This window comes from Canis lupus, chromosome 19, assembly GCF_003254725.2.
Source record: "Canis lupus dingo isolate Sandy chromosome 19, ASM325472v2, whole genome shotgun sequence".
Classification (NCBI taxonomy): domain Eukaryota; kingdom Metazoa; phylum Chordata; class Mammalia; order Carnivora; family Canidae; genus Canis; species Canis lupus.
Window position 1 is genome coordinate 2,396,843 of NC_064261.1, and position 17,211 is coordinate 2,414,053.

General features: G+C 45.2%; 1 protein-coding gene and 1 long non-coding RNA gene across 3 annotated transcripts in view; both read left to right on the forward strand.

Annotated features, from left to right (window-relative positions):
* Window positions 1–1,205: 1,205 nt before the first annotated feature.
* LOC118351472 (uncharacterized) lies at window positions 1,206–4,963 on the forward strand. The gene is made up of 3 exons (XR_004806937.2): window positions 1,206–1,419; window positions 2,987–3,090; window positions 4,792–4,963. It is a non-coding gene; the product is annotated as an uncharacterized LOC118351472 (long non-coding RNA).
* Window positions 4,964–7,052: 2,089 nt separating this feature from the next.
* TBC1D9 (TBC1 domain family member 9) overlaps window positions 7,053–17,211 on the forward strand; it is a 114,088-nt gene continuing 103,929 nt past the window's right edge. Inside the window, exon 1 of one of the 2 annotated variants that reach the window (XM_025462320.3) lies at window positions 7,053–7,254. In XM_025462320.3, the coding sequence (XP_025318105.1) occupies window positions 7,125–7,254 (130 nt within the window). In that variant the 5' untranslated portion in view covers window positions 7,053–7,124. The remainder of the gene's footprint in view (window positions 7,255–17,211) is intronic. The other variant, XM_049097370.1, reaches the window with a different exon arrangement.

The window sequence follows — 17,211 nt, forward strand, 5'->3', positions numbered from 1 at the left end:
AGAAAGAAAGAAAGAAAGAAAGAAAAGAAAGAAAGAAAGAAAAAAGCAAAGTTCTCACCAGTACAATTTTATGATGAAAATGCCTATTAGGTCTGTATTTTATAGAAGAAATCAGAGACATCACTAAAGGCAATATGTTCTGAAAAAAAAAAAAAAACCACTTGGTGATAAATGCCTATTGAAAATGTGAAGAGCTCTGGGGACAAATAAAGGGTGAGTTATTTTTTGCTTTTCCCCAATTCTGATAAAGGTAGCTCACCAGCCAACTCATGCTTATCCTTCAGGAGTTAGTGATCTGAACTATTTCTCCCTTGGTGTGGACAATAAGTCTTTTTCTCACTTAGTATTTCATACTTAACAGTTTTTCAAAGATTTGTGATCTTCAGGTTATATCCTGTTTTATAATCTGTAGTCTAAAACTCAGAGAGGCTGGAAATTAAGAGGTAAAGAATTTAGATATAGTTGATAATGAAGGGAGTTTGGGTGATATGTTGTTATTTTGTGTCAGTATTGATACCTAGATATTGCTTTCTTTTAAATCATTTAAACATGACATAGTCAAAACAAATGTTTTAAAGATTTGAGATTCAAAGTAGAATGTAGTATTTCTCTAACAAGAATGTTGTCAGTATAATAAAAAGACAGTTCAGTTGTCTTATTTGAAAAGGAAATTGTATTTTTTTCCTGGAATTTTTGAATTAGAGAATCTGTGTAAAATTGACCATTTTCTTTTATAAAAACACATGTATGTGGATCAAAGTACTTTATTTCAAAAAGATCAGTAAAAATGTTAGTTCTTATCCTCAGAGGAAAAACAGTTGTATTCTTCTATTTAAAAAAAAGAAAAACCTATTTATTAGGTTTATAGGCACATGTGCAATTCAGAAGAAACAGTATTATTACTTAATATCAATGTCCTGATCTGCTTTTTACCTATATTCACACGTTTAAAAAAATTAATGTTAAAAAAAATCCTGTTGATGGTGGGTTTTGTTTTGTTTTGTTGTTTTGCATGTTTTTAACAAGCAAGAAAATGGACAACTTAATCACTGGCAAAAGAACAGCATGACTGAGGGAAAACTTTGTCCTAAAAGGAATGAGAGGGCTGTTTTACCATCATCGGAACCCACACCCATATACCAGAGTGAAGAGTGTTTGCCTTTGTTGATTTGGCTCATTGACTTAATGCAAAACAGGGGAGATGATAGACATTTCCCAGCTAGAGAGCACTTGAAAGCCAAGTAATAATAGGTCATTCTCAAAATTACTAATTTTATTATAAAAATGAACTTGTAGTGAAACTTGGTGAAGTATCGTTTGCACACGATAAGCAAGCACACCTGGCTCCCATGTCTCGGTCATCAGACCAAACGGCAGCCAGTCGTGGGCTGGCCAACAACCTGGTCCTTGGACATGAAGGTAAGAAGAGCCGATCACTGTTCCTTTCATGAATTATAGGTATGAAATACCTAAAGTTTTTAGTCAATGGGGGGAGGTATAGCTTGAAAACAATGACAAAAGGTGGAACCAGAGAAGCTTTCACGACTCACGCACATGCTTAAGTTATGAGGAACAGAAACTATGGTTAAGGAAAGGAGGCTGCTCAGTGGAGGAAAGATAGGAAAACAAATGAGTGAAGAAAAGCGAGATTCAGAGAGAGACAGAGAGAGGGCAGGTGAGTGCAGGAGGGGCTGAGACCTGGTCCCAGAGCTTGCTGAAGGTTTTTGATACCTGTATTGTCTATGTGAGTCCTTACAAAATATCTTATTTCTTTTTCTTTTCTTTTTTCTTTTCTTTTCTTTTCTTTCTTTTTCTTTTCTTTTCTCTTCTCTTCTCTTTTCTTTTCTTTTCTTTTCTTTTCTTTCTTTTCTTTTCTTTTCTTTCCTTCCTCTGGTAAATTAAATGATCTTTGACCCTAATTATCAAAAGTGTCAAACCACTAGGTTTTAGCAGAAAACAAAACAAAGTATGTTGTATTTACGCAATATAAAATTGCAATCAAGAAGATTTAGTCATTAAAGAACAAATTGCCCGTACTAGGTTATCTGTTGTTTAGGCTTGCCCACAACCCTCTCACCTTATTTTGATAACAGTTTTTCCATGTTCCTTTGGGGACTATCCCACTCCCACTGACCTCGTCACCGCCTTTCCAGGGCAGCATGAGAGTCAGGTCTAGCCATCAGCACATATGGGCACTCAGACCACAGTCATAGGTAATGGCCACGACAGCATTATATAATTATGAATCACTTTAGTTTTTGAGAAAAATGTGACAAATAATATGTGAAGAAAGAATAAAAAGTTGCTGTTAAGATTTGGGGCCATAGGGACACCCGGGTGGCTCAGCAGTTGAGTCTGCCTTCGGCTCAGGGCGTGATCCCGGGGTCCCGGGTGGGGCTCCCTGTATGGAGCCTGGTTCTCCTGCCTGTGTCTCTGCCTCTCTCTCTCTTTCTGTGTCTCATGAATAAATAAATAAAATGTAAAAAAAAAAAAAAAAAAGACTTGGGGCCATAATAGTAAATAAAAAGACCAACTTCCAACTCTGCTATTCATTACCTAAGTGACCTGAGTCAAGCCTCTTCCTTTTTCTCAGCTTTAGTTTTTTTGTACATAATAGGAGGAGCTGAAGGCAACTGTATTCAGGGTCTCTTTTCCTTCCTAAATATGTAAACCTTTCTTAAGCTTGAAATTCAGCAGTCGAGTGTGCACCTCCTTGTTGGGCATTTTTGGAGGTGCAGGTATTATGCCTGGGGTTATAAACAGTGATCTTTTCAGTCTTGGCCCTGGGGGAACTTGCAGTGGATGATTTTGAAGTAGGCAAAGCGTCTCCCTTCCCTTCCCTGTGGTCTAAGCTCTTGACCTCATCACTCCCCACCATTAAAATTTGCCCTCCTTAATGACAGTTACCTGGAAAAGGGATGGGTGCGATGCCTTGCTTCATTTTTTCTCGGAAGACTTGCTGTCTTCATTCCTTTCTTCATTGCAGGAGCACAGCATTTGACAGAGGTCATCTGGCCACAGTTCTCCAACATGGAAGGACGTGACGTGTTATTCATTTTTGATTTCCAGAGCATCTCAGAATTCAGAAAGGTAGACTGACAGGCTGACTAGGGGCTGCGCAGTACTATTACGGAACGGAGCTATTTTGAAGGATCTTCCCCCTCCATGTGCACTCTGTGTAAGGATGGTCTTGGCTACAGATCTGTGTAGCCACTTATAGCTGAAAGAACCAAACTGTGGCTTCTGTATCATCAATTAGCTCTATTACTTGCAAAGCAGACATTGTGGTGACTGGTCCATCGAGTTTTTCCAGCTGGGTTAGCAGCTCAGATCCACTGTGAAGGTTTCTTCAGAGACCAAAGCTACTGTGAAGTCTTGGATCTTTGAAGCAGTGTCACCCTTCTTTACCCCCAACTGGTAACCCTCTCTTTCTACCTCACTGGTTACTAGACATTTCAAATGTCCTACTGCAGCTACTGCCCTTCCAGGTTGGACAAGCAAAGTGCGGGCATTTAGAAAAGTGGTTCCTATTAACATGTTACCTTCAGCTAGAAGGCCAGGGAGGAGTCGGCTTCTCCCAGGGAAGCATTAGCACTTTCTTACTCTGCTGGGTGAATTCTCTCTGCGGAAACTAGACCTGAATTTTCTATTGACTTGCCCACTCTCGAGGCTGCTGTTGTTGAGAGGTGAGAGGATGTGGGCACAAATAGAGTGCCCAAGACTTCACAGCATTTCCATGGGGGCGGGGGGGGGGGCAAATCCCCAAAAAGCAAAATAAAGGCTTATTTGGAGAGGGATGAGGCCAGGGAGGAAAATACACCCCTGTGAAGGTGAAAAGCAGAAAATGTAGAAACTCTGTAGGAATGCGGGGTGAGAATCGCCAAAGACAAATTTACCACCTTCACGATCTTGTTAGTTAGATCTGCCCACTAATTGCAGTAAACCCATTGATTGCTCCAAGGGGAAGGGGGCATCAACACCCTATGGGAGTTGATTCTTTCCATATGGGGGAGGGGAGAGTAGAAGATCTCAGTGGGACATAAAGACTGACATAATTTACCCCTATTTTATCTAGGCATCTGTTTAATGCTTTTCTTCCTTAAGTGGTTTGAGATAATCTTTGAGATTAAAACCAGTGAGAATGAATTGAAAGCTAAAAATACCTATTTCACTGAGGAACTGGTTGGATTAATTAGGTTCTCTTTGCATAATTTCTAGTTCAAGTATATTTGACTGTCTTTTTTTTTTTTTTTTTTTTTAAACAAAGCTACACTTTAATAAGTGAGCCCTTGGCAGTATGAGACCAGCAAGGTGCCATAAACTCCTTGTAGCTTCTCTGATTCTTTGCAATGTATTGTACTACAGGTTAATATAATTCATTATAATACTGGAAACCCCAACTTCCTGGAAAGAATGTTCTCTAACTCTTACAAGGAACTAGAAAATAGTTGAGGACTTCAATTTTTTTCTCCTTTTTTTCCTCTTGGCACCCAATCTTGTCCTCAGAGCAAGTTTTTGTAAATTTGGTTTGTTTTTTTATTATTAATTTTACATTTTAGTGTTCATAAAGGCAAAGATTCTTATTTGGTTTGTTCTCTTGCTATCCCCAGGGCCTAGAATATAGTAGGCATTCAATAATTATGTGTTGAATGAATGAATGAGTGAATGAAAGAACACATGAATTATAAATAAATAGCGGTTTGGTACTAATAGATAAAAAGTGCCAAGCTAAATCACACTTCAGAGTAATGGTAGAGCTATCAGGTCACATCTTTTTTTTTTTTTTTTCAGGTCACATCTTTGATCAGTACAAGGACACTCTAAATGACAATATGAAGGCACTCAGTGGGATTTTTAAAAATGCTAATTGCATAGAATGAAGGAATATTCATGGAAGCCTTCAAAAATATTAAAAGTTATATATATATATATATATATAAAGATTTCATTTATTCGTGAGAGAGGGAGGCAGAGGGAGAGGCAGGCTCCCCTCTGAGCAGGGAGCAGGATGCTGGGCTCCATTCCAGGTCACCACCTGAGCCGAAGGCAAATGCTTAACTGACTGAACCACCCAGGCACCTATACATAAATACATTATTAACCACATTTTTACATATGTATGATTTGCAATCGTAATGTTTATTGTGTTTGACTTGCAATGGATTTTACCTCTTGCAAGAGATTCTTTGACTCTGGCCAAGGCACCACTATGGCCAAAGATGCCAAATGACATTTTTGAGTCTGTGTTAAATATGTGAAGTTCCCCCAAACACTGAGAGGTCTAAAATGTTTCCTAAAGAGGCCGCAGGTCCGTCAGTGTGATAAGGTGGGGAGACACTCCCATTCCTTGCGAGCTCGAGCTCGGAGTAGGGAACCAGCAGGCACGGAGGGAGCCTCATTGAAACGGCTGGGGTGCCTGGCTGGGGTGCCTCCGCTGTGGCCCTGGAAGAGTTCAGCGGCGCCAACCAAAGCTCCAGAAGCAAAAATGCTTCAGTCCACACAAGGAAGCCTCTTGCTTTTGCTTATCTGGAAAGGAAGAAGTCTCTGGGAGGTGCCTTCAAAGCCCAGCAGAGCTTGGGGAATTCCCATCCTGGGGCGGTGGAGCCTCTCCTGGAGCTGCCCCCTGCGCGCCCCCAGGAGTAGGAGGAGGTGGAAAAGGTCATCGCGCACTCGGGAGGCGGCTGTAGTAGCCGAGAGAGGCTCCACGTGTTGGGGGAACCGGCTAGGGGTAAAGCGGGCCTTTGCGTGGGTCTCATTTCGACCATTAAAACCATTGTTTCTTGAAGTCCAGCTCTGAGGTGTGAATACATCGCCGAATTCTGCTCTGCCGGGTCCTGGAGCACCAGGGCCTGCAACCCGAGCAGGTGCAGGTGCAGGTGCGGCGGGCGCCGGGCGGTCCCAGTCCTCCAGCTCTGCAGCCCCCAGCCCTCCAGCCCCCGGTGCCTGGCCTCCCAGCCCCCCAGGACCCAGGACCCAGTCCCCGGCTCCCACCCCCCTTAGCCCCCCTCCCCTCCCCCGGCCCTCCAGCCCCTCCAGCCCCCCTCCAGCTCCCGGCCCTCCAGGCCCCCAGCCCCTCCAGCCCCTGGCCCCCCAGCTCCTTCAGCTCCCCCACCGCCCCCCCAGCCCCCGGCCCTCCAGCCCCTCCAGCCCCCGGCCCCCCAGCTCCCGGCCCCCTAGCTCCCGGCCCTCCAGCCCCTCCAGCGCCCCCCGACCCCAGGCCCCCAGTCCCCGCAGCCCCCAGCTCCCGGCTCCCCAGGTCCCCAGTCCCGCACCCCTCCAGCCCCCGCCCCCTAGCCCCGGGCGCCCCCCAGGCCCGGCCCCCCAGCCCCCAGCCCCCAGCCCCCCCCCAGCCCCTGGAGGCTGCGAGCCCCGCGCGCCGCGGCCCGGGGCGAGGCGAGGAGTGACGTAATGCACGTTGCGGGCCGCGGGCCTCGGCGGGGGCGGGGCGGGGCGGGGCGGGGCGGGGCGGGGGGCGGCGCGTGACGGCGGGGGCGGGGCGGGGGCGGGGCGGGGGCGCACGGGACCCGAGCACGCGCGGCCATTGGCTGCGTCCCCGCCCGCTCCCCCGGCAGCCCCGCGCCCCGAGCCCGCGCCACGCCCCGCCGGCCCGGCCGCTCCTGCCGTGGGCGTGGGGCCCGCCGTCCGCAGAGGGCGCCCCCGGGGCCGGGCCGCGTCCGCCGCCCCTGAGCCGGCCGCCGAGCGTGCCCGCGCGGACCCCGGGAGCCGGGAGCCGGGAGCCGGGAGCCGGACTCCGCTCGGTGCGGCGGGAGCGGCGGGAGCGGCGGCCCAGCTCCCCGACCCCGACCCGACCCCGGCCCGGGCGCCCCCCCTCCTCCCCCCCCCCCCGCAGTCCTCGCGCCGCGGGGCCGGGCCGGGCGTGTGCGGCCGCGGGGAGGATGCAGCCCGGCGCGCCCCGGTCCTCGGCCGCCTCCCGCGGGGGCTCCGCTGCGGCCCGGGCGCCGGGGTCCGCCGGCTGCTGAGCTCGCCGTCGCCGTCGCCGTCGCCGTCGCGGTCGCGGTCGCTGTCGCCGCAGCGGGCGGGGGCGGGGGGCGGGTGCGGGGAGCGCGCCTGTGCGCAGGGCCCGGCCCGCCGCCCATTGTGCGCCGGCCCGCGGCGCCGGGACCATGTGGGTGAACCCCGAGGAGGTGCTGCTGGCCAACGCGCTCTGGGTCGCCGAGAGGGCCAACCCCTACTTCATCCTGCAGCGGAGGAAGGGGCACGCGGGCGACGGCGGCGGCGGCGGCGGGCTGGCGGGTAAGCACCTGCGCGCAGCCGGGGATGGGGGGCGGGGGGCGGGTAAGCACCTGCGCGCAGCCCGGGGAGGGGGGCGGGGGCCGGGTAAGCACCTGCGCGCTGCCGGGGATGGGGGTGGCGGGGGGTGCCGGGTAAGCACCTGCGCGCAGCCCGGGGAGGGGGGTGGAGGTCAGGGGGGCGGGCCGGGGCCGGAGGGCTGCCGGGTAAGCACCTGCGCGCAACCCGGAGGTGGGGAGGGGGCGGGCTAGCAGGTAGGCACCTGCGGGCAGCCCGGGGGTCGGGGTCGGGGTCGGGGGTCCGGGGCGCTGCTGCGGGCTGCCGGGTAGGCACCTGCGTGCATCCCGGGAGGGGCTGGGAGGGCCGGGATGGGGGGCCCGGGAGCGCTGCGGAGGCCCTGCGCTGCGGACAGCCGGGACGCCGCCCGGTCCCCCGGGGCTGCCCCACTGGGGCGCCGGGAAGGCGTCAGGAGCCCGGGTTTTTCCTGGAAAAAGATGATTCGAGTCCGACGCCGTCGTGTGCGGGCCCTGGGGCACCGGGCGCCCCGCGGGTGGGCGAGGTTGCGGCGTGGAGGTGTGTGGGGGAGCATCCCTGGTGAATTGCACGCAGGGCCTGGGCTCCGCAGCCGGGCCCCTTCAGGAGGACCGCTTCGCGTGTGGGCGACAGGTGGAGGACGCTTCGTTTCCACTCGCCCTCTTTACCGATCGCCGCAGGGCCGGGCACAAAATGCTCTTTTGTTTCCGGAGAAGCCATCAGTAAGGGGCTGCTGTGGTCATTTCCCGTATTGGCTGTGGCCCAAGACAATGCACAAGGATTTCTGTTGTTGCTGCACCTAATTACACAGAGAAAAGCAAGTTATCTGGTTCCAAAAAGAATTAGCACTATAGCTGCGTTTTCACTGTTTTAACTCACCGAGCGCGATCCCCCCCTCCCCAGTTATTATTCATAATGTGACTCTTGCTGAAACCATATGCCCTGTCGTTTCAGGATTATAGGATGAGGCTCGTCTCCCAAGTGGTGCCCTATTACAGGGGTCTTGGGTATTAACTAAGGAGTCTGCTAGCTGGGAAGTTAGCAATAATGCTGAACTCCTACCATACTAGAGGAATTGGACCTTCCCCCCCCCGCCTGCGTGGTGGTTAGAATGAGGAGAACTGGGATACTTTTCTTTACAATAAAGTTAGCAGAAGAAACAGGAGAGGTTTCACCAGGAAAGAGACCAAACTGTATCAGCCTCTGGGAGCTGGCATGCTGGCTCTATTGTTGCTTTCAAAATGCTGTGCTACGAACTAAAAATTTTGATACGGTACATATTTAATTATGATCAGAGTTTACAGACTAATTTTCCCAAGATGAAGATTCAAGTGACACAGTTGATGGCATGTATGGGTTTAAAGAACGTTGCTGGTATCTCATACCGCCTGTAGCTAACCTGATTTTTCTACACTTTTTTGCTGCCACGAAAGAGAAGGCAATATGCAGAGCTCCAGACTCTGTTCTGGAAATTCTGATTAGTGGCCTAGAATCAGGATTTTCCAGTTCATTTTGTAGAAGTTGTCTAACTATATACACTAATGTGGGGCTTGCATATCTAATACTGGGATCAACCCAGATTGTCCCTCCTTAAGCCTAAAATAACAGTGTAAAGTAGGTAGTTTATTTGTATTAACAAAGGACATTTTCTTGTGTGGAGTTAACCATCCTGACTTATGAAAAATTCAGAGATACAGAGCCTTCTTTTCCTAGTTAATATTTTTATTATGTTCCTACTGACTCAGAGCTGTGACTAACCACAGTCCACCTGGAATCTCATTATTGATAGCTTACTTAAGAAGGATAAAGTTCTATCTTTTTAATTGCAAAATCATAGCTATTGCACTTATTGCTAGGATAATTGAAATTATTATCATGAGCAACAATATTCCTGCCAGCAAAGGCTCTTTTCAGCTAAAAGAGCGAAAATGTCTGCTCTGATAGATTGGTACCACATTAAATGTAGCAGGAGCGTTCTAGGAATCCTTGTACTATGTTGAGTATATTTTGATCCATAATGTCAGTTCCTTCATGTATTCGTTAACTTATGAAATCATTTAACAAGTGTTTGTTGGCAGTGTCTGGAGTGCCAGTGTCATGAAGCTCAGAGCCTTGTGGAAAAGACAAGTGTTGATAAAATAATCCTATAAATTAATATAAAATTGCTGCTCCATGGGGTCCCAGCAGAAAACAGAACCAAACCTGGTTCAAATGAAGCGAGTTGGTGAAAAGACATCTTGGATGGAGGCAGGGTTACTAGCACCAGTGAAGCTGTTACCACCCCAGGCAGTAGGAAAGATGTTACTGGAAGCCTCCAGAGCTGGAACCAGGAAGGAGGAGCGTGGGCCTCAGGAGAAGCAGCCTCCCCTAGAAACAGAGCACCGCAAAAAGGAAGTGGAGAGGACATGCCTGACTTCTCTCCTCCTGCCTGCCCTGCCAGTTTCTGCCACTGTCTTTTTAAAATATTTTATTTAAATTCAATTTGCCAACATACAGTACAACACCCAGTGCTCATCACATCACGTGCCCTCCTCAGTGCCCGTCATCCAGTTACCCTGCCCCCCCTCCCCTTCTGCAACCTTTGTTTCCCAGAGTTGGGAGTCTCTCGTGGTTTGTCTTCCTCTCCAATTCCCGGCACCACCGCCCCCCTCAGTTTCCCTCCTTTCCCTTATAGTCCCATTCACTATTTCTCATATTCCACATAGGAGTGAAACCGTATGACAATCGTTTCTCCGATTGACTAACTTCACTCTGCATGATACCCCCCAGTTTGACTAACTTCACTCTGCATGATACCCCCCAGTTCCATCCACATCGGTGTAAATGGTAGGTCTGCCACTGTCTTTCATTCGAAAGTGGAACCCACAAGAAGCCAGCTGGACAGGATGCCCTGGTGATCTAGTCCCTAAGGATCAGCCTCCTAGGGATGGATCTGGGAGGTGGGAGCAAACTGAGAATGACCTGTCCTAACATCAAAATGAGAGGAAGATGTTGGGTACCCCACTCAGAGAAAGGGGGTGGGACTGGGGGCAAGGGGAATTTTCTGAAGAAGTGACATTTGACCTGAACTGAAGAAAGAAAAAGATCAGCCCGTGAAGAGAGGAGGGAAGACCAAGTATTGGGCGTCAGGTGTTGGAGATTTTCTGGAAGATCTCAGGACCTTCATATAATGTGCATTATCTGAGCCAGTGTACCATTGTCCACTCATTTAGTGGAGGATGATGATGAAACGATGAATATGGGAAACCTGCTCAGTGGGAACTGGCCAGGAGTGCTCAGTGGTCCATACTGCTTGGTGAGATACTAGAAAAAGCTGTAAGAAATAATGGTCACAGCGAAGATGCTTGCTTTTTTTTTTTAAACAAATTAAGCTATTTCCTTTCTGATTCCAGGCAATATACATAAGTACTGAGGCAATGAAGTATTTTATTGTAGATGTATTCGACTTATTTTTTTTAGCCCCCTTTAACTGAGATTTCATACATATACAGAAAAGTATACAAAGACGCAGAGTAGGGATCCCTGGGTGGCGCAGCGGTTTGGCGCCTGCCTTTGGCCCGGGGCACGATCCTGGAGACCCAGGATCGAATCCCACGTCGGGCTCCCGGTGCATGGAGCCTGCTTCTCCCTCTGCCTGTGTCTCTGCCTCTCTGTCTCTCTCTGTGTGACTATCATGAATAAATAAATAAAATAAATAAAATCTTTAAAAAAAAAAAAGACGCAGAGTACAGTGATTTATCACAAAATGATTCCTTGCACTAATACCAGGATAATAAATAGAACATTGCCCCAGAAGCTCCTCCTTATAACCCACACCCAGTCACTACTCACCTTGTCCCAAAGGTAACCAAAACTATGTGTTTTTTTTGGTAACAGTTTGCTGCTTTTCTTTATAGTTTTTTTTTCTTTTTTGACAAAGAACATACCTCTAAACACAGTGTTTTGGTTTTGCCTGATTTTTGAACAAGGAATGGATGTAATCAGTATGTATTCATGTGTTTGAATTCTTGGCTCAGTATTATGTTTGTGATATTTATGAATGTCATTGCTTGTGGCTGTAGTTTATTTTTCTGTGCTGGACGGAAACCTATTACATGAGCATACCACAATCATTTGTTCCTATTAATCCGCTGTCTTGTTGGTGGACCTTGAGTGATCTGTCTTGAGGCACCCAAAGTAAGGTAGCTACGATCTTTCTGGTGTATGTTTCTGGTGCCGGTGGGCATACGTTTCCATTTGGTCTGTACCCAGGAGAGGAATTACTAGGTCATAGGTTATGTGTTCCATCAAGTTGAGCAAATAATACCCAACTGTTTTCCAGAGTAGTTGTACCAATATACTCCCACCAGCAGCATATGGGCCTTTCCTTTGCTCCACATCCTTGCCAACATCATCAGTCTTTGTAACTGTCGCCATTCTGGTGGTTTATGCCAGTATCACATTGTGGAGTTCATGTGCTTTTTCCTAATGAGGTTGAGCACCTTTTCCTGTTAATTGGCAGTCTGGAATATTCTGACATGCTTGTTCAAATCTTTCGCCCACTTTTCAATTTGATCATTTGTCTTTTTCTTACTGATTATAGTTTTTTTTTTAAATATGTTCTGGAGATGAGTTCATAGTTGGTTATATGTGTAGCAGAGTCTTCATTCTGTGCTTGCCTGCCTGTTTACTCTCTTAAGGAGAGAGTGATTTCTCTCTTAATTTTAATGTCCAAATTCTTTATAGGTTCTGTTTCCCTTATGGTTAGTGTTTTATTGTGTCCTGTTCACTAAATCTTTCTTTTTTATTTTTTTGAAGGATTTTATTTATTTATTCATGAGAGACACACACAGAGAGAGAGGCAGAGGGAGAAGCAGGCTCCCTGCAGGGAGCCCGATGTGGGACTCGATCCCGGGACTCCAGAATCACACCGTGAGCCAGAGGCAGACGCCCCCCAGATGTCCCCAAAAAGTCTTTTTCTAAATAGAGGTTATAAATGCATTATCTTTTAGAAACTTTCCAGTTTGAACCCCCAAATTTATATTTACAATTCATTGGGGATTCATTTTTGCATATTGTGTGTGAGATAGGGGTCAAGTTTTATTTCTTAAAAATGTGTGTGGACATCCAGTTGCCCCAGCATGCCCCAGACTTATTGCTAAGTCTATTCTGTTGTTGCTGCTCTGTAGGACTACCTTGGTCATAAATCAAGTGCCCAAATGTATGACAATTGATTTGTTTGAGCGCTCTAGTCTGTTCCTTTTGTTTGTTAGAATATTCTTGCACCAGTTCCACACTGTAGTTTTATACTAAGAGTTTACATTCATTTGATCAAGTACTCTTAATTTTTTTTTTCTTGAAGAGTTTCTTGACTATCTTTTGTCTTTTATGTTGACAGAGCATTTTAGAGTCAACTTCTTAAACTTCCACCAAAACAAAACCACAGCAGCAACAGAGACTTAAACTGTTGGGATTTTTTTTTTTTTTTTAAATTGCAATTGCATGGAGTCTGTAAATAAATTTGGGCAAAATTGATACCTTTATAGTATCAAGCTTTCTGGTCCAATGAACATGGTATGTTCCTCTATTTATTTAGATCTTTAAAATTTCTCTCGATGTTTCAGAGTTTTCTGTGTAGAGGGTTTACACATATTTTATTAGATTTATTCATAGATATTTCATATTTTTCACTCTACTGTATATTGTGCCTTTGGAATTTCATTTTCTAGGGTGCCGGGGGTCTTCTGGGTGGCTTAGTCAGTTGGGCATTGACTCTTGGTTTTGGCTCAGGTCATGAATGGCTCAGGGTCATGGGATCAAGCCCCACATCAGGATCTGTGCTCAGCACCAAGTCTGCTTGGCTTTCTCCCTCTGCTCCTTGCCCTGCTTTTTCTCTAAAATACAATCTTCAGAAAAAGGAAATAAATAAATATCTACGTATCTGGGTGGCTCAGTTGCTTGGGACTCTAATTTTTTATCTCAGTTCAGGTCTTGATCTCAGGGGTGTGAGTTCAAGCCCCATATTGGGCTCCACGCTGGGTGGAGCCCTCTAAAATTTCATTCTCTAATCCTTTTTTGCTGACCTCTGGAAATATGGTGGTTGTTTTTTTATATTGACCTTGTATCCAGGCTCCCCCACTCGCTAATCTTTTATGTGGGAATTTTGTATCCTTATACATTTGTAGAATTAAATTGTACTTTTTCTTTCTCACAACATCATTGTTATCAAGATTATAGTGGCCTTAAAAACTAAGTTGGAGAGGGGTGCCTAGGTGGTGCAGTTGGTTAAGCATCTGATTATTGGTTTTGGCTCAGGTTGTGATCTTTGGTAGTGAGATCCAGCCCTGCCTGGAGCTCTGCACTCAGTCAGCTTGAGACTCTCTCCCTCTCCCTTTGCCTCTCCCTGCTGTGCTCTCCTCTCTCTCTCTCAAATAAATAAATCTTTTTTTAAAAAAAGTAAGCTGCGGACAGCTCACTCTGTTTAATTTTCTAGTAGAGTTTGTGTGACAACAGTATTATTTCATCCTGACGTGTTTGGCAAAAATCATGGGTAAGGAAGTCCAGCCTTGAACTTTTATTTGTGGGTTTGTTGAATGGTATGACAACTACTCAAATAATTTAAAATTTTCTTTTATTGTCAGTCTTATAAGCTGTTTTTAAGATTTATATGTTTTATCTAGATTTTCATATTTTGGCATAAATTAGTTAATATTCTTATTTTTAATATCTGTAGGATGTACAGTGATATATTTTAGACCCATCTTTTGTAAGTAACAGAGTTGATTTCTTTTCCTAGTCCAGCTTAAATTTTTGCCTCCTGATTGGATTATTTAGTCAATGTATGTGTGACTTGGGTTTAACTCTACTATATTAAGTGCTTTTTTTTTTTTTCTATCTGTTCTATTTTTAATTTTTTCTTGCCTCTTGGTAGGTTTTGGGATTTTTTTGATGATTACATTTTCAAGCCTCTATTAGAAGTTTTATATTCATTTCACCATTCTTTTAGTGGTTACTCTGGAGATTATAATGCATTTTTGATATATTAAAGTATATTGTTCATAGGTACTTTGATTTTATTTAATTTTTAAAATTGCTATTTAAAAAAAATTGCCACTTTAAATTTTTTTCTAGACAACACAAGGAACTTGGAATACTTTAACTCCATTTACCACCACCCCCACGCCAATTTGTATAGCATTGTTTTCGTATATTTTGAGTCTTACATTTTAACGTGAAAATATAATTATTACTAATTTTAAAGGTCTGTATTCATTTGCATTTCCACATATGTTTGTAGTTTTTGTTATACTTCTTCCATTTCTGTACTTTTTTGGAATCATTTTTCTATTGACTGGGAAAAAAGTCCTTTTCGGTTTCCCTTAGAGACTTCTGCTGAGAAGTTTTGTTTTTATTATTTTTTATTTTTTTATTTTTAAAGATTTTATTTATTTATTCACGAGAGACACAGAGAGAGAGGCAGAGACCCAGGCAAAGGGAGAAACGGGCTCCATGCAAGGAGCCCGACGTGGGACTTGATCCCGGGTCTCCAGGATCACACCCTGGGCTGCAGGCAGCGCTAAACTGCACGCCACCGGGGCTGCCCGAAGTTTTGTTTTTAATGTCTGAAAATGTATTCTGTTTTCATTCTTGAAGGATATTATTGTTTCGAATGGTTGGCAGTTCATTTTTTTTGTAAGCATGGTTAAGTATTCTTCTATTGTCTAATGATTTTCCTTTTTTTTTTTTTTTTTTTTTTTTAGGAGTTAACAGTCACTCTGAATTATTCCTTGGTAGATAATATATCTTTTTCTCCAGCCACTTTTAAGGTTTTTTTCTTTGAGTCTGGTTTTCTGCAAGTTTATTTTACTTAAGTTCAGTTAATTAGCATAGCATATTATTAGTTTCAGAAGTAGAGTTTAGTGATTCATCAGTTGCATATAACACCCAGTGCTCATCACATCATGCGCCCTCCTTAGTGCCCGTCAGCCCATTATTCCATCCCCCCGCCCACCTCCCCTCCAGCAACCCTCAGAGTTTTCTGCAGTTTTATTATGGTCCAGCTATTTGTGGATTTTTAAAAATCTTGCTGGGTGTAGGAGGACTTCTTTCATTGGTTTTGTAAGCTTTTCATCCATTGTCTCTCCAAATACTGCTTTTCTCTCATTCTCTTCATCTTTCTTTCTGGCACACCCATTATATGTATATTAGATCTTTTCATTTTATCTTCTATGTCTGTTAACCTTCTGATTTTCTTTCTTTTTTTTTTAAGATTTTATTTATTCATGAGAGACACAGAGAGAGAGAGGCAGAGACACAGGCAGCGGGAGAAGTAGGCTCCACACAGGGAGCCCCACGTGGGACTCGATCCCGGGTCTCCAGGATCAGGCCCTGGGCTGAAGGCAGGTGCTAAACCGCTGAGCCACCTGGGCTGCCCCAACCTTCTGATTTTCACTTGCTTTATTTTGGTTATTTTCTTTTGGTCTATTTTTTTTTTAAAGATTTTATTTATTTATTCATGAGAGACACAGAGAGAAAGAGAGGCACAGAGACACAGGCAAAGGGAGAAGCAGGCTCCCTGCAGGGAGCCGGATGTGGGACTTGATCCCAAGACTCCAGTTCACACCCCAGCTGAAGGCAGATGCCCAACTGCTGAGCCACCCAGGCGTCCCTTGGTCTATGTTCTAATTTACCATCTCTTTACCTGTTTTTAGTCTGTTCACCTACCCATTCTGATTACTTTTTCAATTCTAAAATTCTCATTTGGCTCATTTTTATAAATTCCAGTTATATATCAAAACTCTGAATATTTAGAAAAAAAAAAAAAAACTATCTTGAGAGGCACCTGGGTGGCCCAGTCGGTTGAGCATCGGAATCTTGGTTTCAGCTGGGGTCATGATCTCAGGGTTGTGAGATGACCCCGTGTCTAGCTCTGTGCTCAGCAGGGAGTCTGATTAAGGGTCCCTCCCCTTCTCCCTCTCCTCCTCCCCCTGCTCTTGCTCTCTCTCTCTCTCTCTCAAATCTTTTTTTTTTTTTTAAGATTTTATTTATTTATTCATGAGAGACACAGAGAAAGAAGCAGAGACATAGGCAGAGAGAGAAGCAGGCTCCATTGCAGGAGCCCGATGCAGGACCTGATCCCGGGACTCCAGGATCACACCCTGGGCCAAAGGCAGGTGCTAAACTGCTGAGCCACCCAGGGATCCCCTCTCTCAAATAAATCTTAAAACCTATTTGGAGCATGGCTAGCATAGTTATTTTACAGTCTCTGTTCTCTCCCATATCCCAAAGCCCAAGTGGATTTATGCTGTTGTCTCTTATTTCTCCCAGTTTTCATTCATGTTGTAGTGTCGTCCTGTATACCTGGCTACTTTTGATTACGTACTGGACATTGTACTTCTACTCTGCAGAAGTAATGTGAAGTGGAAGGTGATTGATGTAAGAGAGAATTTTTTTCCTGCCACTTGCAAATCAAAATCCTTTTAGTTTTAGGTATTGATATATTTCAAAACCGAGCTCTAACAGAGGTGATTTTGCCTACCTAGGATGCACACTTTTGATTAGGTTGTAGGTCTTGCAGGTCCCAAGGCAAAGAAAGGGAAGCATCATTGGCTTTTCTTACCTCTTTGGTGTCTCTGATTCTGTTAAAAGTACATGCAGATTTTCAGCCACTTAGCAGCTCCTCTTGAAGAGGCAAATGCCTCCCAATGTAATAGCTGTCCCATATGTAGGGCTCTTCTCTTTGAAATGCTTTCCTAAGTGAAGTAATTTTTCTTTTTTAATTCTTTGATACTTCAAAGTATATTTTATCTCTTTTATAATAATAGTTGTCCTTAATAGCAAATTACCTTGTGTGCCATTATAAGGTGGCTGCTATTATTATTATTACTTTTTAAATGTTTTATTTTTTATTTTATTTATTTTTAAATTATTTTTTTATTTATTCATGAG